At 38.4% G+C, this 21620-nt stretch overlaps 2 protein-coding genes across 3 annotated transcripts in view; one reads left to right on the plus strand and one right to left on the minus strand.

Annotated features, from left to right (window-relative positions):
* Window positions 1-17781, minus strand: part of Atm (ATM serine/threonine kinase) — a 105645-nt gene extending 87864 nt beyond the window's left edge. The window contains exons 1-8 of one of the 2 annotated variants that reach the window (XM_087905668.1): window positions 17578-17781; window positions 15302-15403; window positions 15104-15216; window positions 12948-13093; window positions 8238-8402; window positions 5423-5588; window positions 2965-3203; window positions 1156-1319 (exon numbers count right to left, since the gene is read on the minus strand). In XM_087905668.1, the coding sequence (XP_087761794.1) occupies window positions 1156-1319; window positions 2965-3203; window positions 5423-5588; window positions 8238-8402; window positions 12948-13093; window positions 15104-15216; window positions 15302-15373 (1065 nt within the window). In that variant the 5' untranslated portion in view covers window positions 15374-15403; window positions 17578-17781. Of the gene's footprint in view, window positions 1-1155; window positions 1320-2964; window positions 3204-5422; window positions 5589-8237; window positions 8403-12947; window positions 13094-15103; window positions 15217-15301; window positions 15404-17343 lie in introns of both variants that reach the window. The other variant, XM_087905667.1, reaches the window with a different exon arrangement.
* Window positions 17782-18033: 252 nt separating this feature from the next.
* Npat (nuclear protein, coactivator of histone transcription) overlaps window positions 18034-21620 on the plus strand; it is a 40669-nt gene continuing 37082 nt past the window's right edge. Inside the window, 1 exon segment of the mRNA XM_048417598.3 lies at window positions 18034-18205. Within this exon segment, the coding sequence (XP_048273555.3) occupies window positions 18169-18205 (37 nt within the window). The 5' untranslated portion in view covers window positions 18034-18168.

Below are 21620 nucleotides of genomic sequence, written 5' to 3' on the forward strand. Positions count from 1 at the left end.
TCTTAGCAAATATCTGCATGTAGGCAGCATTATTTCCTGGGGATATTTACCAAAACTGCAAAAAGTATATTTTCAACAGGATTAAAACTTAAAATTTCCAGGCTGCAAAGATGGCTAAGAATTTAAAAGCACTGACTGCTCTTCCAGAGGACTCAGTTTCAATTCCCAGCACCCACAGGGCAGTTAACAACTGTCTGTAACTTCCAGATATGATACCCTCACACAGACATACATGCAGGCAAAACACCAATGCAAATAAAATAAACAGAAATTCAAATTTGGCCAGGTGGTGGTGGCGCATGCCTTTAATCCAACACTTGGAAAGCAGAGGCAGTTGGATCTCTGTGAGTTCAAGACCAGCCTGGTCCGTACAGTGAGTTCCAAGATAGCCAGGACTGTTTCACAGAGAAACTCTGTCTTGGGGAAAAAAAACAAAGAAACAAAAACAACTTAAATTTACCATTAACATTTAAGAGAGCAAAACTACCACCAGGTAATCAATCAAATCTGTATGAAGAAGAGTTTTACTTAAGACACACAGTAGGGTATCAACTGATGAATGGTTAAACAAAATGTACTATACACATATAATTATTATTCCATTATAAGAAGGAATAAAATACTAATTTATATTGCCCAGTGGGAAATACTACATGATGCAAAAGAAGTCAGGCACAAAAGGCTACATATATATGATTCTATTTTTATGAAATATCCAAAACAGACAAACCATTCACAGATATTACAAGTACATTAGTAGTTAAGAGAAACAAACATAACTGAAAGCTAGGAGGTCTGAAGTTTCTTTTGAGATAACACAAAGACTGCGGAATTAGATTTTGATGATAGTTTTAGAACAAACTAAGAATAATTACTATTGTAAATATCAGTGAATTTTATGCTACATGAATTCTAATTTAATTTTTTAATTAAGGTACATTCACCTTCCCTGTATGATTTTCACCACTAGCTCCAGACATATGTTCAAAAGAGTTATCTTTCAATTATAAGGGTTAATTTCAAATACACATAATTTGAAAATAATTGTTAAATGTACAGAACAATTTTATAGCCTTCTTGAGATCATGAAAGGTATAAAAGCACAGCAGAAAGAAAATAAACAGGAAATTTCAAATGTGACAACAGTTACTATACCTGGTGACAGATATCTGCCATCAAATCAACCAAATTTTCCTTGACAGCAATATTACGAGATCCTGAAGAGTATTTCCCTCTACTTCCTATGTGACTTATCTCATTCACCAGCAGGTCATATAAGTTGTACAAGATACTTTTCCACTTCGCTGATTCATAGGCACCTGTAATTCAGAAATGGTGTATTTATATACAAACCCATCTGCACTGCCAGCTCTCACATCAATATCATGTCTAGTCCAGTGTCTCTTCAGTACTAATGCCTCTTTGGGCAATAGCTTTGAAAACTCTACTCCCTAAGGGTTCACTTCATAATTAGGTAACTGTGGTTGTTATTAATGTCCTTACATTCTCATCAAAATCTTCCCTTTTTGTATGATGTCCCCTAAGGAAGATAACATGCCCTCTTCCACATGAGTAACAGTTTCTATTTTATGTGGGGTGGGGAGGGAGTGGGGTTTTGAGACAGGGTTTCTCTGTGTAATAGACCTGGTTGTGCTGGAATTTGCTTTGTAGACCAGGCTGGCCTCGAATTCACAGATCTGCCTGCCTCTGCCTCCTGAGTGGTGGGATTAAAGCAGTGCGCCACCACTGCCTAGCTTTCTGTTTAATAGTGCTAACAGGAAACTACTACTAGCTTCTTCAACCAGTACATATATGATGCTATCCATTCACGGTGGTTATCTCACCATTCGAGTCATACTCCAGCTAACATGTCTCTCTTAAAATGCTGACCTGGAGTCCGCAAAGTCTGGTGAACATGATTTTCCAACTGTCTAATTCTCATGGAAAAATACAGGGTCATTAATTCTCACAGACAGTATACCATAAAAATAAATTATTGGAGGCTAAAACTATGTGAATTTTTCTGGCAGCCTCATCATATCTTGTCAAATTTCCATCATAAACATACAGTTAACTAACATTTGACACCACTTCTTAACCAATCTGATTTTTATCCTGGTTAGAACAGGGTAAAAGACAAAGAACTGGGAAGTCACATTGTTTAATGGGCTACAGAAATCTAAGAGCTGATACATATGGAATAAAAAGTGGCTACAACGGCTATCTTCCATTCTAGCTGTTGTTATTTAATGTGGCAGTCATCTTAACAAAATTACCACTATTAGCCATGATGAACTAGTATAAGGCTAGTAGTGTAAGCCCAAAGGCAATCACAGTCATGATGGCGTTCTTTTAAGTCAGCTGTCATTCACTCTAATTCTGAAAGACTGAAGAGCAATACTTGGTTTAAGAAAAAAAAAGGGAAACAATCAGGAAGGACAATTAAACCAATGTTTTACTGCTGCTGTTTTCATTCTCCAGAAAAGATGTAACTAAAAGCACAAGGTGCAGTCATTGTTCCATTTTACTTTGCATCTCTCTGCAAAGTCTTAAGAACAAAACCTCTTTAGAAACTGAATAATTGGGATTGCCTGTTTTCAATTTAGCTTTCTTACTTTCTATTAGAAATAAGAAGCAACATGTAGATAAACAAGTTCCTGCATTTCCTAAACCTCTTTGCTCTACTGCGTGTGTCACCTCTTAACAGTGAAGAGGGATAAATGGCTTTTAGAGGAATAGGCAATGTCTCATACTTGGTTTCATCATACTTTATTGAACAATAGAAAGGCAAGATAGAATTTACTGCCACTAATTCAAATTCAAGAAAATGCATAAAAAACAGTCTCAAGACTAATTACACTATTAATCAGAGACACTTCACTCATCTACAGAATATCAATGTCATGCTTAGGCCTCTTACATTTTAATGAAGTGTTTCCAAACAAGAAAAACTTCCCTTTATACCTTTTTCAGGAGTTTTAGCTCCTTGTGGATGATGGATATAAATCTGCAGTTGAATTAGTTCAATAATTACTTCTTTTAAAGAATCATTAAGTCTATGTTGAGTCCAAATATACAGTAAAGTAGGAAGAATTTCATCTCCTATTTCACACACATGTTTCCGGAAGTTGACAGCCAAAGTCTTGAGGTAAATGACAAGGGCTGCTAAGATATGACTTAAGCCAGGAGAGCTCTTCTCTTGTCTGCAACAGAAGGCAAAGTCAACTCAGTGTAATTTTCAAACAGTATCATATCTTGGGTTCAAATTCTTTGGAAAACAAACAAATAAACAAATACAAGAGCACTAACCTGTTGTGGAATATTACTTTAACTATGTAAAGGTGTGTTGCATTTATTTATGTTAATGAGGTAAAGATGTGGTTCTTCGCCTGCTTAAGGCACCTGATTGGTCTAATAAAAAGCTGAACGGCCAATAGCAAGGCAGTAGAGGAATAAACAGGGTGGGCAGGCAGAGAGAATAAGAGAAAAATCTATTCTTGCAGTCAACCCTGCAGCCAGACATGGAAGAAGCAGGAAACGAAAACAAATGAAAGGAAGGTAAAAAGCCCTGAGGCAAAATGTGGATGAAGAAAAACAGGTGAAAATAAGTTTTAAGAGCTAGTGGGACAAGCCTAAGATAAGAATGAGCATTCATGCATGATATAAGTTTTTTGTCTTGATTTCGGAGCTGTTTGGCAGTCCAAGAAAGCCTGTTACACTAACCCTTAACAAAAACATATTCTCACTTGGGGTCAAGAAAATTGTTGCTAAATCTCTCTGCTACTAAACCACTATCTAAAAACACACACAACTGATTTGTATATCTACAGCTCACATGTTTAACATAAACTAGATAATGCCATAGAGATGTGTACCAATGCTTCCAAAATATTTTATTACTTTATTCTCAATATACCACATCTATCCTTAAAATGGAATTACTTAAGTGATATTCAACTTCCCTAAAATATTTTATTACTTTATTCTCAATATACTACATCTATCCTTAAAATGAAGAGAATTACTTAAGATATTCAACTTCCCTTATTATCATATGAGAAAAGACCCCCAAAGCTCACATTTAGTGTTTATTAAGGAAATTTGTATCTGATCCTTGGAGAAACTGCTGGTTCTGAGTGAATGATTACGTCTGAGACAGTGTTTTACACGCTCACCAATGCAGTGAGTTGTCTTTTCTCCAAACTGTTGATAGTTTCTATGGAACCACTTTATCTCACCATGGTTTGGCTTTCAGGTCTTAGACAGCTAATGAAGTTAAATGTATTCATCATAAATTCACCGACTGCAAAATTATCTTTCTTTTCTCCTCTATTTTCTTATGATACAGACCAAGGTGGCTGTAAACTTAAAATCATCCTATGCAGAGTCTCCAAAGAACAGGAATTACAGAAGTATAGCACTACACCTAGCCCTTTGCTACCTTTTGTAAGAGTAATAATAAGCCAATTTTATTAACTCTTTGGAGAATTTCATACAATGTGTCTTAATCAAATTCACCCCCATCTTATCTCCTAGCGACAGGGTTTTGTTACTCGGTTTCCTGAGGTTGTCATATAATCTGGCTGTTAAGTCTTTAGTAAGATAAACAGTGTGCAAAAGCCCCTTCCATTTGCAAAACTATCTCTTCATTCTTCTCAGTATTTCTTTTCTGTTAAAAAGCTGCAATTTATATGATTTATCTCTTTTTTGCTTTTGTGTTTGTGTAGGGTATCCCAAAATATCACTGTGTTTATCTTAAGAATTTAGTGTGCGCAGACACACACACACACACACACACACACACACACACACACACACACACACACAAGGAGGATGCTGGGTGTCCCAACTGTTCCCCACATCATTACCTTGAAAGAGGGTCTCTCACTCAACTTGGAGTTTGCCATTTTGGAACATGGCTGGTGGTGATCAAGTCCTAATGATTCTGTCTCTGTGCTGAATTTAAAACTTGTCACACTACACTGAGCTGTTCTATACGGTGGGGGAGGTGGCTTGGTGAACACAAACATTTGGTGTGCCCCTTCTATCACTATCTTAAAGTGTTTCGTCTGTTTGCCTTCCTCAAGTTTCTAAGTTACAAATAAATCTTTGGTCTATTTTAAGGTTTTAGGTTTGTTTTTGTTTTTCATGTAGGATGTGAAATAGAAGTCAAGCTGCATATAAAAAATGAAATACCACAGGTAAACATTTGAATATAATTATATATTCAAGAAATAGAAATATCCTGATTTGATCATTACATACTGTATATCTATTACCATATTTTACATCACAAATCTGAGCAACTGAAATAACCACTGTTTAAAAGGTAGTATATTTTAGTCACTAAATCTAAAACATGGTCATGGCAAGAAGATCTAACACAGTTTGGTACAATATGAAAATACAGTGATTAGATTACCTTGCATACTGAACAGCCTTGGAAAAAAAATCTAAAAATTTTGAAGGTAATCCATCAGTCTGTGAACAGCATCCTCCAGTGACAGCATGAATTATTCTAGCCACTAAAACTCTATTAATCTCTTGTGATGGTCTGAGATACAGCTTGAAGTACACAGAGAACAATTCTAAAAATTGGGGGAGAAAAGTATTAGCTAATTATTTTAAAGCATATTCAACATCACAATTCAACTTAAATATGCCATAATTCTCCATAGGCAAGAGCATTAAAGATTACCTGAATTTAACAAATACTCCATCAATATTTAAATATTGTACTTAAAATAGGAACATAAGTAACACGGTGTGAGAGAATCTGTTTAACAACTAAATCTCAGATAAGCTACTTAACTTCTCCATGCCCACACTCCTTTATCTAGGTTTAACAAAGTCTTTGACAGAGTTTTGGTGTCCTATCAATGATGTTCTTTAAATATATTACCATTTATGAATGGTCTTGCATTACTCTCCCTGTAATTACAATCACTCTGCTTGTAATTACAAACTGTTAACAAACAGTATAACAGTTTCATGCTTTTTGGCAAAGGATATGAGCTTCTTACTCAAAGAAAAAGGAAAGTTTACTCCCCACAGCAGTAACAGCAGACAGAATACTTCCATTTCTGCATTAGTTTCCAAACCTCAATAGCATCAGGAAGAGGAACATCTGATCCACGTGAAAATAGTAATAGCACTTTTATAAACAAATGGGTTAAGAGCAAAGCCATTCTTTGTATGAAGGAAGTCACTGACTCTATTTCCCAAGTTATTCACTATACAATACACCCTTAAAAGCAGTAGTCTGGACTTAAAAAAAAAAAAAGAAAAAAGAAAAAAGAAAAAAAAGCAGCCACTATCTCTATGTCAGAGACATGAAGAAAAATAAAACTGACTGAGAATTATCCCAAATATAAATAATAAAAAATAAGCTAGTGGCTTACAACTTTATTCTCATTAGAAGATAGACAGTAATAAACAGAAAGTATAACAACTATTTGTATCTTCCTTTTCAATTGTTTCAATTGTCACGATTCTGCAGAAATAGATAAATGGCTTAAAATTGGGTATTGGACAAGATATAAGGCCAATATAAATAATTTAAATATTATATTGCAATTAAGTATTTCAATCAAACTTCAAAATAAGAGTTGATAGAATTTTATCAATTATGCCAACATATTTTCATTGCATGAAATAGCTACTCAAAAGTAAAAATGATTCTACATTTGGAAGAAGTATTCTTTTACATCATTTTCTCTTTTATTGACTGATTAGGTGAGATGAAATAGCAAAAGCCAAAACTGCAATTGCTTCTCATTAAAGCACAGACTTCAAGACACACATTACTTGGAAATGATTCAAATTATCACAGAACACATCATGCTTTGCTAGAGGGGATATAAAGGATGGCAAAGACACTTCTAGACATCTCAGAAGAGTAGAACCCTGCTTCTTCAAAAGGAGTGACATATACGTATTCAGATGTATGTAATTTCTCCATGAATCCAGTAACAAAAAAATCAAAGTAGATAGTAAAATTACATATGAGAAATACGCTTCTGAAGTTGAAAAAAAATCTCAAATATATTTTATCAAATGTAAATTTCTTGAGACATTATACATGAGTAATCCTGTCACTTGCAAATGGAACTAAATGATATAAACCTTTCAGACCTGATATTTTTGTTTAGCAGCCTGGACTACAATACAATGCTGAAATGCTGTACAAATGGGCTTGACTCTGGTGAGGTCTCAAGTCAGATAGCATCACAATGGTAGGAGAACTTGTAAGATCAGTAATTTGGAATCAGGGTTTAATATCTTTCTCAAGTGCTAAAATAAGGATATCAGGAATAAAAAACAATCATTATCACTAACAATTTGGAAATAGAAATGAAAAAATAGCACTCTGCATGTCAAGCAAGTCAATGGGTAAGATATTCTAATGCCTTTGATTTTTATTACCTGGTCAGTTACCTAATATCTCTGCCTAATCCAATAAATACTTAAACACTTTATCCTTTCTGTATCATTTAAAGTGTCCACCATCCACCACATCCCTTTGAACTCAGAACACTTGATTTCCTTTTTTTTTTTTTGGGTTTTTGTTGAGACAGGGTTTCTCTGTTTTACAGCCCTAGCTGTCCTGAAATTCACTCTGTAGACCAGGCTGGCCTTCCCGAGTCGTAGTATTGAAGGTGTGCACCACCACCAACCAGGCAGAACTCTAGCTTTCAACTTCTGTAACATCTCTTCCTCTTTTGGTTTTCTCCTTTCTTCATTATTTATGGTCCAGTTGAGGTGTCACTGTTGTGTGTACACATTGTATACACGTATGTGTATTGAAATAAACAGCATGGTAATTTTAAGTTGACTGGACTTTATTCAATCATTGGACTGCTGAATAGTTTAAAACAGGGCAGTAATCTTTAAAATATACAATTCCAGTTCTAGTAGTAAGCACCTACTATAAACTATTCGTGACTTCATAATTTTAAAAGTATATTATAAATAAAAATTGAGAACTGAACATGGTAGTGCATACCTATAATCTTAGCTCTTGAGAGACCAAGGCAGGAGGATTGCAAGTTAAAGGCCAGAACAGGATATTTGGCAAGATGTTATCTTGAAGAAGAAAAGAATTAAGAAACTGATACTGTAATGATATAATTTCATCAATGTAATGTTAAACTGTTAGTCATTTGTAGGATGTATACTGCTTTTACTATTATAATTTCATCTTATAAGAGAAAATAATCACAGCCTTCAAAACATACCTAGCCACTGTTGCTGAGATATTTCACACCAGTATTTTCTCACAGAAAGAATGTCTTTGAGTAGTATGTTGCTACAATCAGATCCATAAGTTACTCCATTAGATGAATCTTTCACTGTATCCATGACATAATTCAAGAGGTCTTGACATTTTAGCCTGGGTGCTCCTATTTAAAAATAAAATGAAAAGGTAAAAACATATAGATATTAAAAATAAGAAATCCTTGGAATGCCAACTTTTTAAAATGATTCCATTCATGAAATTGCTCTCAATTCACTTTCTCCTATAACAGGGATTAGTAAATTCTATAGTCCCTGAGTAAAATTCAACTGATTGGCTATTTTGTTAAAAAAAAAAAATTTACTGGAACACAAACATGTTCATGTATTTACTACTATAAATGACAAGAAATGAGAACCTGTAACAGATATATGGCCCAGAAAGTTAAAAAAAAATGTTTTTCTATATGGCCCGACGGAAGATTAAGTTTGACAATTCATAAGGATACAGCAAAAATAAAGATTAATTCTTCTACTTAACAAGTCACAATTCCTGGTATTAGACTTAAAAGAATTCTAAGTATCTGAGCATATTTATGAATAAATTTATTAAAATAATCTTGGATTATCCTAACTAGAAATAGTCTATTTACTCTAAAAAGCACGATGACTTTCGTGGAATCTAACAGCATACAAGTGACACACGCACAGAAAAGGCTGAAATCTTGCAACATGTTTTAGATTCCAAAAATTCAGTGCTAATAAATCAAATATTCTTTTAAGACGGGCACTTAAAGCAGACACCTTTTCTAAAATTTTATTATTTGTATTTGTACAGATGTTTTGCCTGAATGTATGTATGTGTGCACCACATGAGTGCAGTGCCAGAGGCCAGATGACATAAGATGACACCAGATCCCCTAGAATTGGAGCTATAGGTGGTTGGGAGCTCCCATGTGGGTGCTAGGGATTGAATCCAAGTCTTCTGGAAAAGTAGCCAATGTTCTTAACCAGAATCATCTCTCCCACATTTCCACATCTAGATGTACAATCAAGGGTCACAAAATTACATTTAAAAACAATTTGAACAATACACAGTATTATACACCAATAATCTCAGTAGCCCCAGGTAAAGGCAAGATTAGGAAGGTCAAGGTGTCATTCTTGACTATTCAATAAGTTTAAGAACACCCTCTCCAACATAAGCTGTCATCAGGGTTTTTGATCTAAGCCATTCTGACAAATGTAAGTTGGTATCTCAGTTATTTTAATTTGCATTTCCCTGATGACTAAGGATGCTAAACAATTCTTTAAGTGTATTTCAGCCATTTGAGATTTTTCTGTTGGGAATTCTCTGCTTAGATCTGTACTCCATTTTTTAACAGGATTATTTGGTATTTAGATGACCCAGCTAAGACTCCTAGCAATAGTGGAGAGGATGCCTGAACACCATGGCCATCTATTGTCATCAGATTGGTAACTTCCCTAATTGTCATCAGAGAGCCTTTATCCAGTAACTGATGGAAGCAGATGCTGAGATCCACAGCCAAGCACTGGGCCAAGCTCTGGGAGTCCTCCTGAAGAAAGGGGTCAATGTCATGATGGGGGAACCCACAGAGAAAATTAACCTGAGTTCATGGGAGCACAAGAACTCTGGACCAACAGTTAGGGAGCCTGCATGGGACCGAACTAGGCCCTCTGCATGTGTGTGACAGTTGTGTAGCTTGATTTGTTCATAAGGCTCCCAGCAGCGAGATGAGGATCTGTCCCTGGTGCTTAGCCCATGCTGAATTAGCTCACTTAGCCTTGATGCAGTGAGGGGACCTTGGTCCTACCTCAACCTGATGTGCCAAGCTTTGTTCAAGCCCACTGAAGGCCTGTCCCTTTCTGAATGGAGGAGAAGGAGTAGATGAGAAGGGGATAAATGAGAGTTGTGGAGGGAACAGGAAAAGAGGAGGGAGGGGAAACTGGTTGGTATGTAAAATAAATGAAAACAATGTTAATTAAAAAAAAAAGTTTAAGAACACCCTGAGCCACATGGAGATCCTGTCTTTTTTGTTTGTTTTGTTTTGTTTTGTTTTGTTTCAGAGTCAGGGTTTCTCTGTAGCTTGGAGACTGTCCTGGAACTAGCTCTTGTAGACCAGGCTGGTCTCAAACTCACAGAGATCTGCCTGCTCTTGTTTTCTGAGTGGTGGGATTAAAGGCATGTGCCACCACTACCTAACAAGACCCTGTCTTAAAATTAAAAAACAAGAGTAAAATATTTAAGTCAGGTATGGTAGTGCATGTCTGTAATTCATGATCATAGGAGTCTTAAGATAACTTTTGAGAGTCAGTTCTCTCCTTCCACCTTCCTGGGGACTGAACTCAGGTAGTCAGGCCTGGCAGCAGGTACCTTTTACTTGCTGAGCCATCACACTACACCATGGATTTGCCTCATTTTTAGCCTGAAGTTGCTATTAAAAATCAACATCCTTATTTGCAAAGTGTACAAAGTTTGAGATCTTTCAACAAATGATATTAGTTCTAGTTTTCAGTGCTATGTAAAACTCATTTCTTTGCAAAAGCTTATGATGGTCCTGCATTTCTGTTTCAAAAATGTCACTCTTGAGGCTAGTAAGTTGGTTCCTCTGGTGAGGTGCTTACTGCCAAGTCTGAAGATCTGAGTTCAATCCCCAGGACAATACAGTATAAGGAAAGCACCAACACCTACAAGTTGTTCTCTGACATCCATGAACACATCATGGCAAATTCACATACATGTATACAAAATAAAGAAAATGTAGTGAAAGTTTTTAAAAATCATTCTTTCAGAATATCAACTGTAGGGACTAGAGATGCTGCTCAGCGATGGGGAGCTGAACTAGCATACACAAGGCCTCAGGCTTAGCACCCAGTACCATATATGTATCTCCACACACCACACACACACACACACCACACACACACCACACACACACTTAACTATACATAAGTTCAAGATGAAAGATATGAGGTTTATCAGTGACATACACACACAAAAAAGGACTTGACTTTTGTTCTTTTCTTTAAATGACAGCACAATACACAACTGTATTTTGACTACAAGAAAGCTATCATTATCTCAGAATGAATAAATGTTGGAGTGATAGCTTAGTTAATAAAGTGCTTGATTACAAGCATAGAGACCTATGATTCATTTCCCAGATCACACATCAAAAAGTTGGGCATGGTGGCATGCTCTTGTAATCTTTGCATGAGGAAGACAGACAGGAGGATCCCTCAGCTTGTAGGTCAGCAAGCCTAGCCTATTTGTCAACCTCCAGGCCAACAAGAAACTCTGTAAGAAAACACAGGTGGATGGCACTAAAGGAATGACAGCTGAAGCTGTCCTCAGAACACTTGTGTGCACATAGAGGCATGAGTACAAACACACACAAGTATATAAATGCATCATGGGGGCACATATCTGCAAACACAGCACAAGGAAGATTTGAGGCAGCAGAATCACAAATCTAAAGTGAAAGAAAGACCTATTTCACAAAGCAAACTTGAAACAAATATGCTGTAGACTATGACAGTTAGATTATACTACAAAATAGAGTTCCATCTTTTTTGAGAGAAATAACAAACTGAAGAATATTAAAGAGAGTAAAATAAAAACTAGGCCACATGAGCTGGAAGAATTGGGTACATTTACCTTAGAAAAAAAGAACATGGGAATTCTATGACTATTTTCAAATATATTAAGTGTTATCATCTGAAATAATTACTAGGCTTTCTGTATATCACTTAAGAATTTGTAGGGGTGCTGGGTAGGGATGGCTCACACCTTTAATCCCAGCGCTCGGGAGGCAGAGGCAGGCGGATCTCTGTGAGTTTGAGGCCAGCTAGTCTACAAGAGCTAGTTCCAGGACAGGCTCCAAAGCTACAGAGAAACCCTGTCTGGATAAACCCCACCCCCACCCCCCAAATAAGAAGAATTTGTAGGGGTTGGAGTGATAGCTCAGTGGAGAACATCTAATGTTCTTGCAGAGGACTTAGATTTGGTATTCAGCATGCACGTGGTGGTTTACAACCATCCAGAACTCCAGTTCCAGAAGATTCTTCTATATACAAGTACTAGGAACATATCATATAGTACACTTACACATATGCAGACAAAATACCCGTATACATAAATAAATAAGTCTGAGAAATTAAGGTAGAAGCAGTAATAGAGACAGATTTTTTTTAAAAAATCCTTTTTAAAATTTTTAATTATTTTTATATTTAATATTATTTAATATTTTTATATTTTATTTTTCATTATTTACTTTGTGTGTGTGCACATGGCTCACACATGTACTAAAACATCCCCGTCATGTACATGTGTGGTGGTCAGAGGACAGCTTGGTTGCGGGACTCAAACTAGGTGCCCAGCCAACTCACTACCCTACCAGGTTCTTACACCTTTGAAACTGCTCTGCTTCAAAACGCTTGCTGAATATTTAGGACAACACTTCCACTGACATCTAAAGATAGAGGGGAATTAAAGAAATAATTTTGATCTTTCCATTTTGGAGATTAAAGATTTTATGCTAAATTCCCCCAAATTTTGGTACAACAGTACTAAGAGTCAGTATGTGCTAGTGAATTCAGCCAATACTTAATTTTTATGCTACTGTATTAAGATCAGATTCATGCTATGTTAACTCCTGAAGCATCTGTGTGTAATACATAATGTTGCTTACTCTTATTTGCACATTTGATGAAGTATCTGACCAAACTGCTGATCTCTTGCATCTTTTTCTGCCTGGAGGTCTGTGTGGAGGCTGATACATTTGATTTTGCTGTTCTCAGACATTCTGTTTCTTTTTTAATATAATTCTGCAGGAACCTGGAGGAAAAAAATGCATATTCTCATTAACGCTTATAATTTTATCATTCAAAAGGCTCCTGTATGCCTTCCCCCAAAACATCATTTAAACCACAGTGTTGTACCAGTTACATGAAACTATCTTTTTCAAGGTCTAACAAGGTGCAAAATCAATATAAAGTCTGGCTTGCAAAGCTTTTAAGTCCGTAAGCTGCATGGTTTCCCGTCACCTCACCTGCTTGCTCAGAATGCTACTGAGGACTTCAACTCTCCTTACATTATAAGCAGCTAGTAATAGTTCTGGTCTTTAAATGAAGACTGGCTAGAAGATAATGAGAGCTGGCCAAGATTATTAGGTACAAATATGGTCAACCTAATCAGCATATAAAAACAAATGACTATATTTATAATGTTGCAAATAAATTAAATGCTCAACAAGGAAGCATGCATTTTTCCATATCATATGCATTTAGAATTGAAACAATTTAGTATCAATCAAGAGATAAGAAATTTATCAACTGGGAGCACTCTGGAGGTAGAGGCAGGCATATCTTTGGGTTTGAGGTCAGCCCGGCCTACAGATCAAGTTCTAGGATAACCAAGGCTACAAAGAGAAACCCTGTCCCAAAAAACAAAATATAAATAAATAAATAAGTTTATCTGTTAGAAGTATTCTAAGACAATATAATATTGTATAAAGAAATGTGAACACCTTTCTTTACTGCATTATTTATTTAATTTGTAATGAACTGAACTTATTATCTTCCTCTATCAACTTCCTAAGAGCCAAGATTACAGGTATTATACCACCATACCAGCTTCAGATATATTTTTAATATTCTACATAAATTTAAAACACATTTAGGAGGCTGCAGAGATGGCTCAGGGATTAAGAGTGCTTACTGTTCTTCCAAAGGACTAGAATTCAGTTCCCAGCACCCATGCCAGACAGATTACAAGCTCCTTTAACTCCAGCTCAAGGGTATCCAATGTCCATTTTTGACTCCTAGGAACCTGCATACACTTGATAAAGACACATGTGTGCGTGTGTAAACACATACACAAAAATATTTTCAATTTTTTTTAAAAAAACTTCCCCCCCAAAAGTCTCACAATATCTGTTTCTAGTTATAAATAAATTTGCGGTTGAAAATAAAGTTTTAGGGATGGAGAGATGGCTCAGTGGTTAAGAGCACTGGCTCTTCCAGAGGTCCTGAGTTCAATTCCCAGCAACCACATGGTGGCTCATAACCGTCTATAATGGCATCTGATATCCTCTTCTGGCGTACAGGCATACACGCAGACAGAGCACTAGTACATAAAAACAAATAAATAAACACGCTTTTAAGGAAAAAAATGAAGTTTCAATATAAAAATGTATAAGCTATGCCACAAACAAGTATTTTTAAACTCTGCTAATCTGAAAGTATTCCAATTTTTACTTTATTTGCTTTAGTATAATTTAGCACATGCCAGATACTTATAATCAGCAACAATCAAAATGATAAACAAATACTATAACTTACGTTTTTGTTTTCTTTCTGGTTTTTTTAGTTCTGACTGTTCTAGAACTCGTTCTGTAGACCAATCTGGCCTCAAACTCAGAGATACGCCTGCCTCTGCCTCCAGAGTGCTGGGACTAAAGGCGGGCACATACCACTACTGCTCAATTATTATTACATATAAATCTACCTAGTCAAAGTGAACAGAATTCTTAATCAGTTTGTTTTCTTTGAGACAGGGTCTTGCTATGCAGACCAGATAAGACCGGAACTCATGCACCTCCTTCCTCCAAAACACAGTATTACAGAAATTCCATGATGGCCAGCTTCTTTCTTGATCTTAAATGACATACATCTAAAGTATTTTGTTGAAAAAATGACTTAAAACTTTTAATATTCTGTATGAGTTTTTAAAATTATCTTAGATAACTAAGTGCCAACTTCCTATATAACACACAATGAAGAAAATCAAACAATATAAGGGACCACAAAATAGAAAAAGAAAGTAAAACAAAACCAAAGTGGATACCTGAAAACAGCATCCCAATTCAAATACTTTTGTTGTTTGGAATCGGAATGCTTATCTAAATTTTGAACTGTTTCAGGATCCTGAATCAGACGCTTAAATTTCTCCACTTCTTTCTGAAATTTTTAAAAAAAGAATATAACAGTAATTACATGTTACCTATCAAACATTTAAGAAAAACAATTTCAAATAATTTATTACCCTTCGTTCTGTAGCTCTATCATGTTCTAACTGTCGGCAGCAAATGAGCAGATCGTTAAGTGCTAGACTCATGGTTTAAGATTTCAGACCATACATCCTCACCTGTAAATAAAAATAAATATACGCAATTAATTTCATTTATTTTGGCTTATTTGGTGCTGTGAACTGGTTATGCTTTAAATCTACAATTATTTTACACTACAGTACCTCTATACATTTAAACCTAACTGTACATCCAGAGGCAGATTATCAAAGCTGCAATAATTTTTGTAACATTTCTATAGGACATTTTCTTAGACTATATTAAAATTATGCTTTTCTCAAATGTGTGCTTTGTATAGCAGAATAAAGTATATTTTGAAAATGAAACAGTTCAGTATTATCTCTATAAAGAAAAAACATTTGTTGATTAGTGCAAGCAATATTTGTTTCACATATACAGTGTTTGTTAGGCATATGTATGTGACAGCAAGAAAATGAATGAACTACACTGACACATAGCCTCCCCTCTGGGAGACATCTGGGGAAAATGATAACAAAAATATTAATGCATAGCTCCAAATTGTAACATATGCCTCAAAGGAAGCAAAAATACAGTAGACAACAACAGAATGAACAGAGTGTGATATGCATGTAATACCACCAGTGAGGAGGCAGAGGCAGGAAGAGCAGTTTAAGGTCCCCTTCAGTGTGAGTTCAATACCAGATTGCGCTATAAAAGCTTGTGTGGCAAAAAAAAAAAAAACAAACAAAACAACAGTTTATATTTTAGATAAATTGATAGGAACAGGTATCAAAGGAAGTTTAATAATGTCAAGATCTGAATTGGTGCCAATTACAAGAACTAAAGAGTGAACATTTTAGGGAAGGAAACTGGAGAAGCCAAAACGCCCTAAAACAGAAAAAAAGAGTACATGTGAAAGTAACTGAAAGATGTCAGATTGTGCTAGCTTTAGAACTAAAGCTAGTCAAAGAGAGTAAGAGCTATCAAGTAAACAAACGATATTTACTAACATAGATAACATAGTTTCAACTCCCAACAGTCAACAGAAAAAGCCTCCTAAGCAAAAGCCCTTGAACTGACAAATTCACTCTTGCTTTCAATTCAGCGGATGTAGACACAAATCTGACAGTGACAATTACAAGTCATCTTCCCAGAAATAACCCCACCTCTGGCATGTCGTTCTCGGCTAGTGCAAGGAGCACAGGGCTCAGCCAAGTATGGCAGCACACCTCCAAAGTCCCAGGCCTGGGGGTGGGGGGGAACAGGCAGCAAGACTGAGTTCACAGCTAGCATGGGCTGCAAGAGACTGGGCTCTACGGTGTGTATTGTGCGCTGCAAGTCCACTCAGTTAACAGGTATCCAACCTGGAGCCCGCTGGTTAACCTCTCAAAGCTGCTTTCTCCATGCTAAACGAGAAAATGATACCAGTATCTATCTCTGTCTCTCTCTGTCTCTCACACACACACACAGAGAGAGAGAGAGAGAGAGAGAGAGAGAGCGCAGATGTTCAATGTAACGGCCATCCTATTACCGTTTTCCCTTAGGATAGCTTCATAAGTCTATTTGGAAGGTTCTCTCTCTTTTTTTCCTCCTCTTTTTGCTCCTATCCCTCCCTGTGGCTTCAATACGCTGTAAACCTGCAAAATCTGTAACACTCGGTAGCAGAGCTCGCTCTGGACCTTCAGAAGCCTTCTACCCTCTACACGTTTCCTATCTGAAAGCCCCGAACCTCGTGCAAAACAATTTACATCCGGCGAAGTCCAGTAGCAAATCAGGCTCCATTTCCACAGAGCCAGTGTCCCCCCCCCCCTCCCCTGGCTAGCGCGGCGCTCCTCTCTCACGTTACCGCCCTGAGAGGGAGCGTCCGTGCCAGGTGGCGGGGACGGAGGGGACCAGCGGGGCTGCCACGCACCTTCCCACAGAAGACAGCACAGGTCACACAGCTGACAATAGAAACTGAACGCAGATTGATTCCCGAGTCCACGCTCTGAACCACAAGCCTCTATTTTGTTTTGTTTTGTTTTGTTTTTTTACGAACCTGTAGCTTAAATGTAAATACCAGAACTCTTTCGGCGACAGACGGGAAAAGGGGACACGCAGAAAGGAAGGTTCAGGCTCACTCCAAGCGGGGTGCGCAGTCAGGAGGAGCAGATCACAGACGGCCGGGCAAGATGAGGTGAGAGGCGTCCAGGGCCATTCCGGAGCCGAGGAAAGATAGGGGTCTGAGGAGACTTTTCCCGCATGGAAGCCCCGGTTCGCTCCGCGTTCCTATCGTTGCATTTTGCCTCCCAGTGCAAACCGAGGTCGCTTCGCCTTTTCCCGCGGCCAAGGACCCCGCAGCTGGTTTTCCAAGCACGCCTTCGCGCTTCCGGTTCAAAAGCAGCAAGTTCATTCAGCGTGGGTCCCCCAAAGGGAAGAGTCTGAGGCGCTGCACGGTGCGCGCGTGCGCACAGCGATCACGCCCTCACCGACTCAAAACATTCGTTCCCCCCGCCCCTCAAAACATTCACCCGGTCTGAGGAAAGGCGCCTGCGCGCGGCGCACCAATGACGAAAGACCTCGCGCCGGGAACTCCGCCCAGGGGCGGACGCTCCCACACCCGGCCACCGAGTCCTCGCTAGCCCCACCCCTCCGCGGACGGAAATGACGACAATTCGGCGGAGCACGGAGGCGGGTTTCATTTCGGCGCCTTTCTGTCTCCCGCGGAAGTGATTGGTTGGTGTGTCACGAAAGAGGCGGGACGAATTGTCGCGGGTTCAGTGCCGCCACTGGAACCGGGAGATGCGGCGTCGCCGGGGCTGTCGCCGCGTTTGCTTTAAGTTGGCTCTCGCCCCGTCAGGCGGCTCCCTGTGCAGCGCTGATCATGCTGTTACCCTCGGATGTAGCCAGGCTGGTGTTGGGTAAGTGCCGGTCCCGGACGGCGGGTGATCGGACGGGGTGGAGAGGACGGAAAGACCGGAGGCGGGAGGACAGTTGCTTGGGGTGGGGAAGCTTTGGGGGGGTCGCCCCCTCGGGTCCAAGTTCAGCCCGGCGGAGGTGCTCGGTCCCTCGGAGGCTTCGGGCGTGTGGAAGCCCGGGGTGCGTGGATGCCCCTCCTCGAGCTGGGCGGCGAGGGGGCAGCCGGAGAGAGAAGCTCGGCGTGGAACACCTGGGGCCTGGATTCCGAGGCAGAGCCAGGCCCGCTGGGACCCCTGGAAGAGTGTCGCCTACGTGATGGACTGGGCTGGTTGGCCCTCACCCTTTCCCTTGTCACAGCTGGGGCCGAAAAGGGAAAAGGGAAGAAACAAAACATAAAAAAAAAAAGAAAGAAAGAAAGCGCTTCCCCGGCCGCCCAGCTTTGTGGAAAGACTTTCCCAACGCCCTTACCCAGAACCCGACGTTAGCGCTAGGAATTCGGGACACAAGCTCTCCATACCCCTTACCGTAGAGGCTTGAAATGCCAGTTGCATTTTTTAGAATAGCCGTTTTTCATGTTCTTGAGCAATATTTCGGGGGGTCGGACGACAGCCTTCTGATTGCACACGTTCTCTAGCCCGAGTTTTTCCTCCATTTTTGAAAAAGGCTCGTTCGTATACACCACTGGGCGCTCAGGGTAGATTGTCTATGTGAAAGACAGTTTTCGTTGTTTGCCCTCTGAAAGAATAAAAGGAATTGTACTGCTGGGAACAACTGCCTCTTTGGCTTAAAACTGGGCAGTGACTTTTTGAAACATCATTTGCGACATCTCTAGAAGAAATTGGTACAAGTTTGGTAAATCCTTCTCTAGTTTTCAAAACCGTTAATAACATTTGCATTGCCCTAGTCCTGTTCAAAAAAATAAAACAAAATAAAAATTGCCTGGGGTTCTTGATAAGCACGTTTAACAGGAAATATTAAGTGACTTTAAATGGTTCCGCTGCCCATTTTTGGAGAACTTTAACACTAAAACTTACGTTCTGAATGTTTATTTTTTTTCCTACTTCATCAGAATTGAGTAGTTAGATTTATACCTGTAACTTTTAAAGGTAGCTATCTTGTAATTTTTAAATTTATTAGGGATATATGAAAAGTATGTATTAATATGTCCTTTTTACCCCCTCTGTTTGGGTAAGAATTGTGTCTTTTAGAAGTCTGACAATCCAAATAAAATCCGTGATCATAGTCTTAAAACAGATTTTTCAGCCTTCCCATCATGGTGGCCCATGCCTTTAATCCCAGCCCTTGGAAGGCAGAGAGGTAGGCAAATCTTTGTGAATTCTAGCTCAGTCTGGTCTACAGAGTGAGTTCCAGGAGAGTGAGGGGCTACATAGAGAAACCCTGTCTCAAAAAAAAAAAGAAAAAAAATGTTACTTGAGTTTGGCTATATAAACATTGTGAAGTGGATAATTATTTGTAGTGGTTTTCCTGTGTTCCCGTTTTATGAGCTGTTTAGCAGCAATCCTGATTTCTCTCCACTAGATACCCTTTAGGGCCTCCTTCCCCAGTCATCCCCAGCTGTAAGGAGGAAATGCCTCTATACTGTCAGTGTATCCCCAGGAGAAAGTCTTGCCTGTTAAGAAAACCTTAAGGAGATGACAGGGTTTTTCTAATTGGGGTAATTGTGCTTCTGCCCCCCAACAAGCTATTTAGGGACTATTTTTCTCTTGGTGGCTAGAAACTCAAGTCTTGCTTTTCAACCTTAAATCCATCTTCATTATTCAGATTTTCTTTTCAGTGCTATCAATTCCAGGGTACCTTCCTTCCCTTCTGTTTTGGAATCGTGATTTCTTTCTACATACTCCACTTGCAATGCATGTTTACTCTTCTTTCAAGTCTTCCTGAAGCATTCAGGTCCTACCACATATTCTAAGAATGAGACACTCTTGGTATACAAAACATCTTCAGTTCTGTGATTTAGGTATCTTTTACATACGTAAACTTATATCAACCGTTTACTGCTTGATGGTGATTCTTCTGTTGTGCCCCCTTACCATGTTTAGCCCCTCTCTTTCAGTCCCTTGTGGTTTTTTTTTTGTTGTTGTTGTTGTTTGACATGTTCCAAATGCTGCCAGTTTCTGGGCATAAGGGAAAAGGTAATTTTTCTTCACTTAGCATTCACTTATCTGTTTTTTAACCCTTTAACACCAAAACATTTTTTTCTGAACCCCATCCCATGTTTTCCTATGCCCTTTGTTGCTTACAAACTTTTACTTTGTAAAATCACTTGTTGCTTAGTTGCTTTACTAATTCATTTTCCTCTAATTTTTCAGCTTACGATACTCATCTTCCTGCTCTCTGCTTAACCATAGCCTGCTATTTATTTCCTTCATGGAAATTTTCAAAATACTGTAGAGGCCAAGATTCTTCAAACTGTCGCTTACTGCCTCTAGCTTATCCTTTTGACTTTTACTAATATGCCATAGGAAGTGCTCTGTGGAGCTGATTCTACTTGCCTTTCAACCCGGGCCCATCTTCTCAATATTGTTGCTAGGCTACAGCAGAAAAAAACTTGCTTCAAATATTATATATTCCTCATTCCTTTTTTCCTAATACACTTGTATTAAAAGTTCAAGTCAAATGTAATATCAGAAAGTTCTTCTAATAGCTACAGTTAGTAATTTCTCCAGTGTCTTATTAAAGTAGATGTGTTGGTAGATAATGGTGTTTTTGGTAAGGAACACATGACAAAATTGGTCATTCTAGTAATTTATAAGCTTATAGTATTAGTTAAATGGCTTTGTTCTGCAACCATCCCTACCATCCACCTCTAAAATTTTACTTCCTAAATTGAAACTTTCTCAGTAGTCTTTATCATAGATTCAAGATTCAAGAGTTCTTAGGAACCAAAATGATGGTTTTTTTAAAAAAAAAATTCTATGTATGAAAGAAGTACTTTCATGATTGAAGGGTTCAGATTTTCTTCAATTTTATAAGTAGGTAACTTTTTGCGTGAGTTGGCATCCATTCAGAAAAGAAAGCAGACACTAAATTGTATATTTAATGTGCTAGGATTTAGTGAGGGAGCTGAGTACACCAGCGACACAAGAGCTGCTAAGCTGAGCAGCTTGTGTGAGACAATGTATAGGTTAGCACAGCAGGGAGCCGTGCTGACCCAGGACACAGGCAATACACAGCCGTCAGAGGCAACTGTGTGGGAAGATGGAACTGAAAACCTGTCTGATAGGGGAGCTGTAGTCAGAGAAGAGATTCTTGAGGCAATCAGGGAATGTGACTTCTTCCTCCTGAATTCCAACCTGAACAAGCACTTGCCATTTTAGCAAACTTAGCCAGACAGGTGAGCCAGGTAACTTTGCCTGTTTGAAATCTGGCTTCCATTCTTAAAGAGTCCTGGAAAAT

The sequence above is a fragment of the Myodes glareolus genome, chromosome 4 (genome assembly GCF_982192425.1).
Source record: "Myodes glareolus chromosome 4, mMyoGla1.1, whole genome shotgun sequence".
NCBI classification, from domain to species: Eukaryota; Metazoa; Chordata; class Mammalia; order Rodentia; family Cricetidae; genus Myodes; species Myodes glareolus.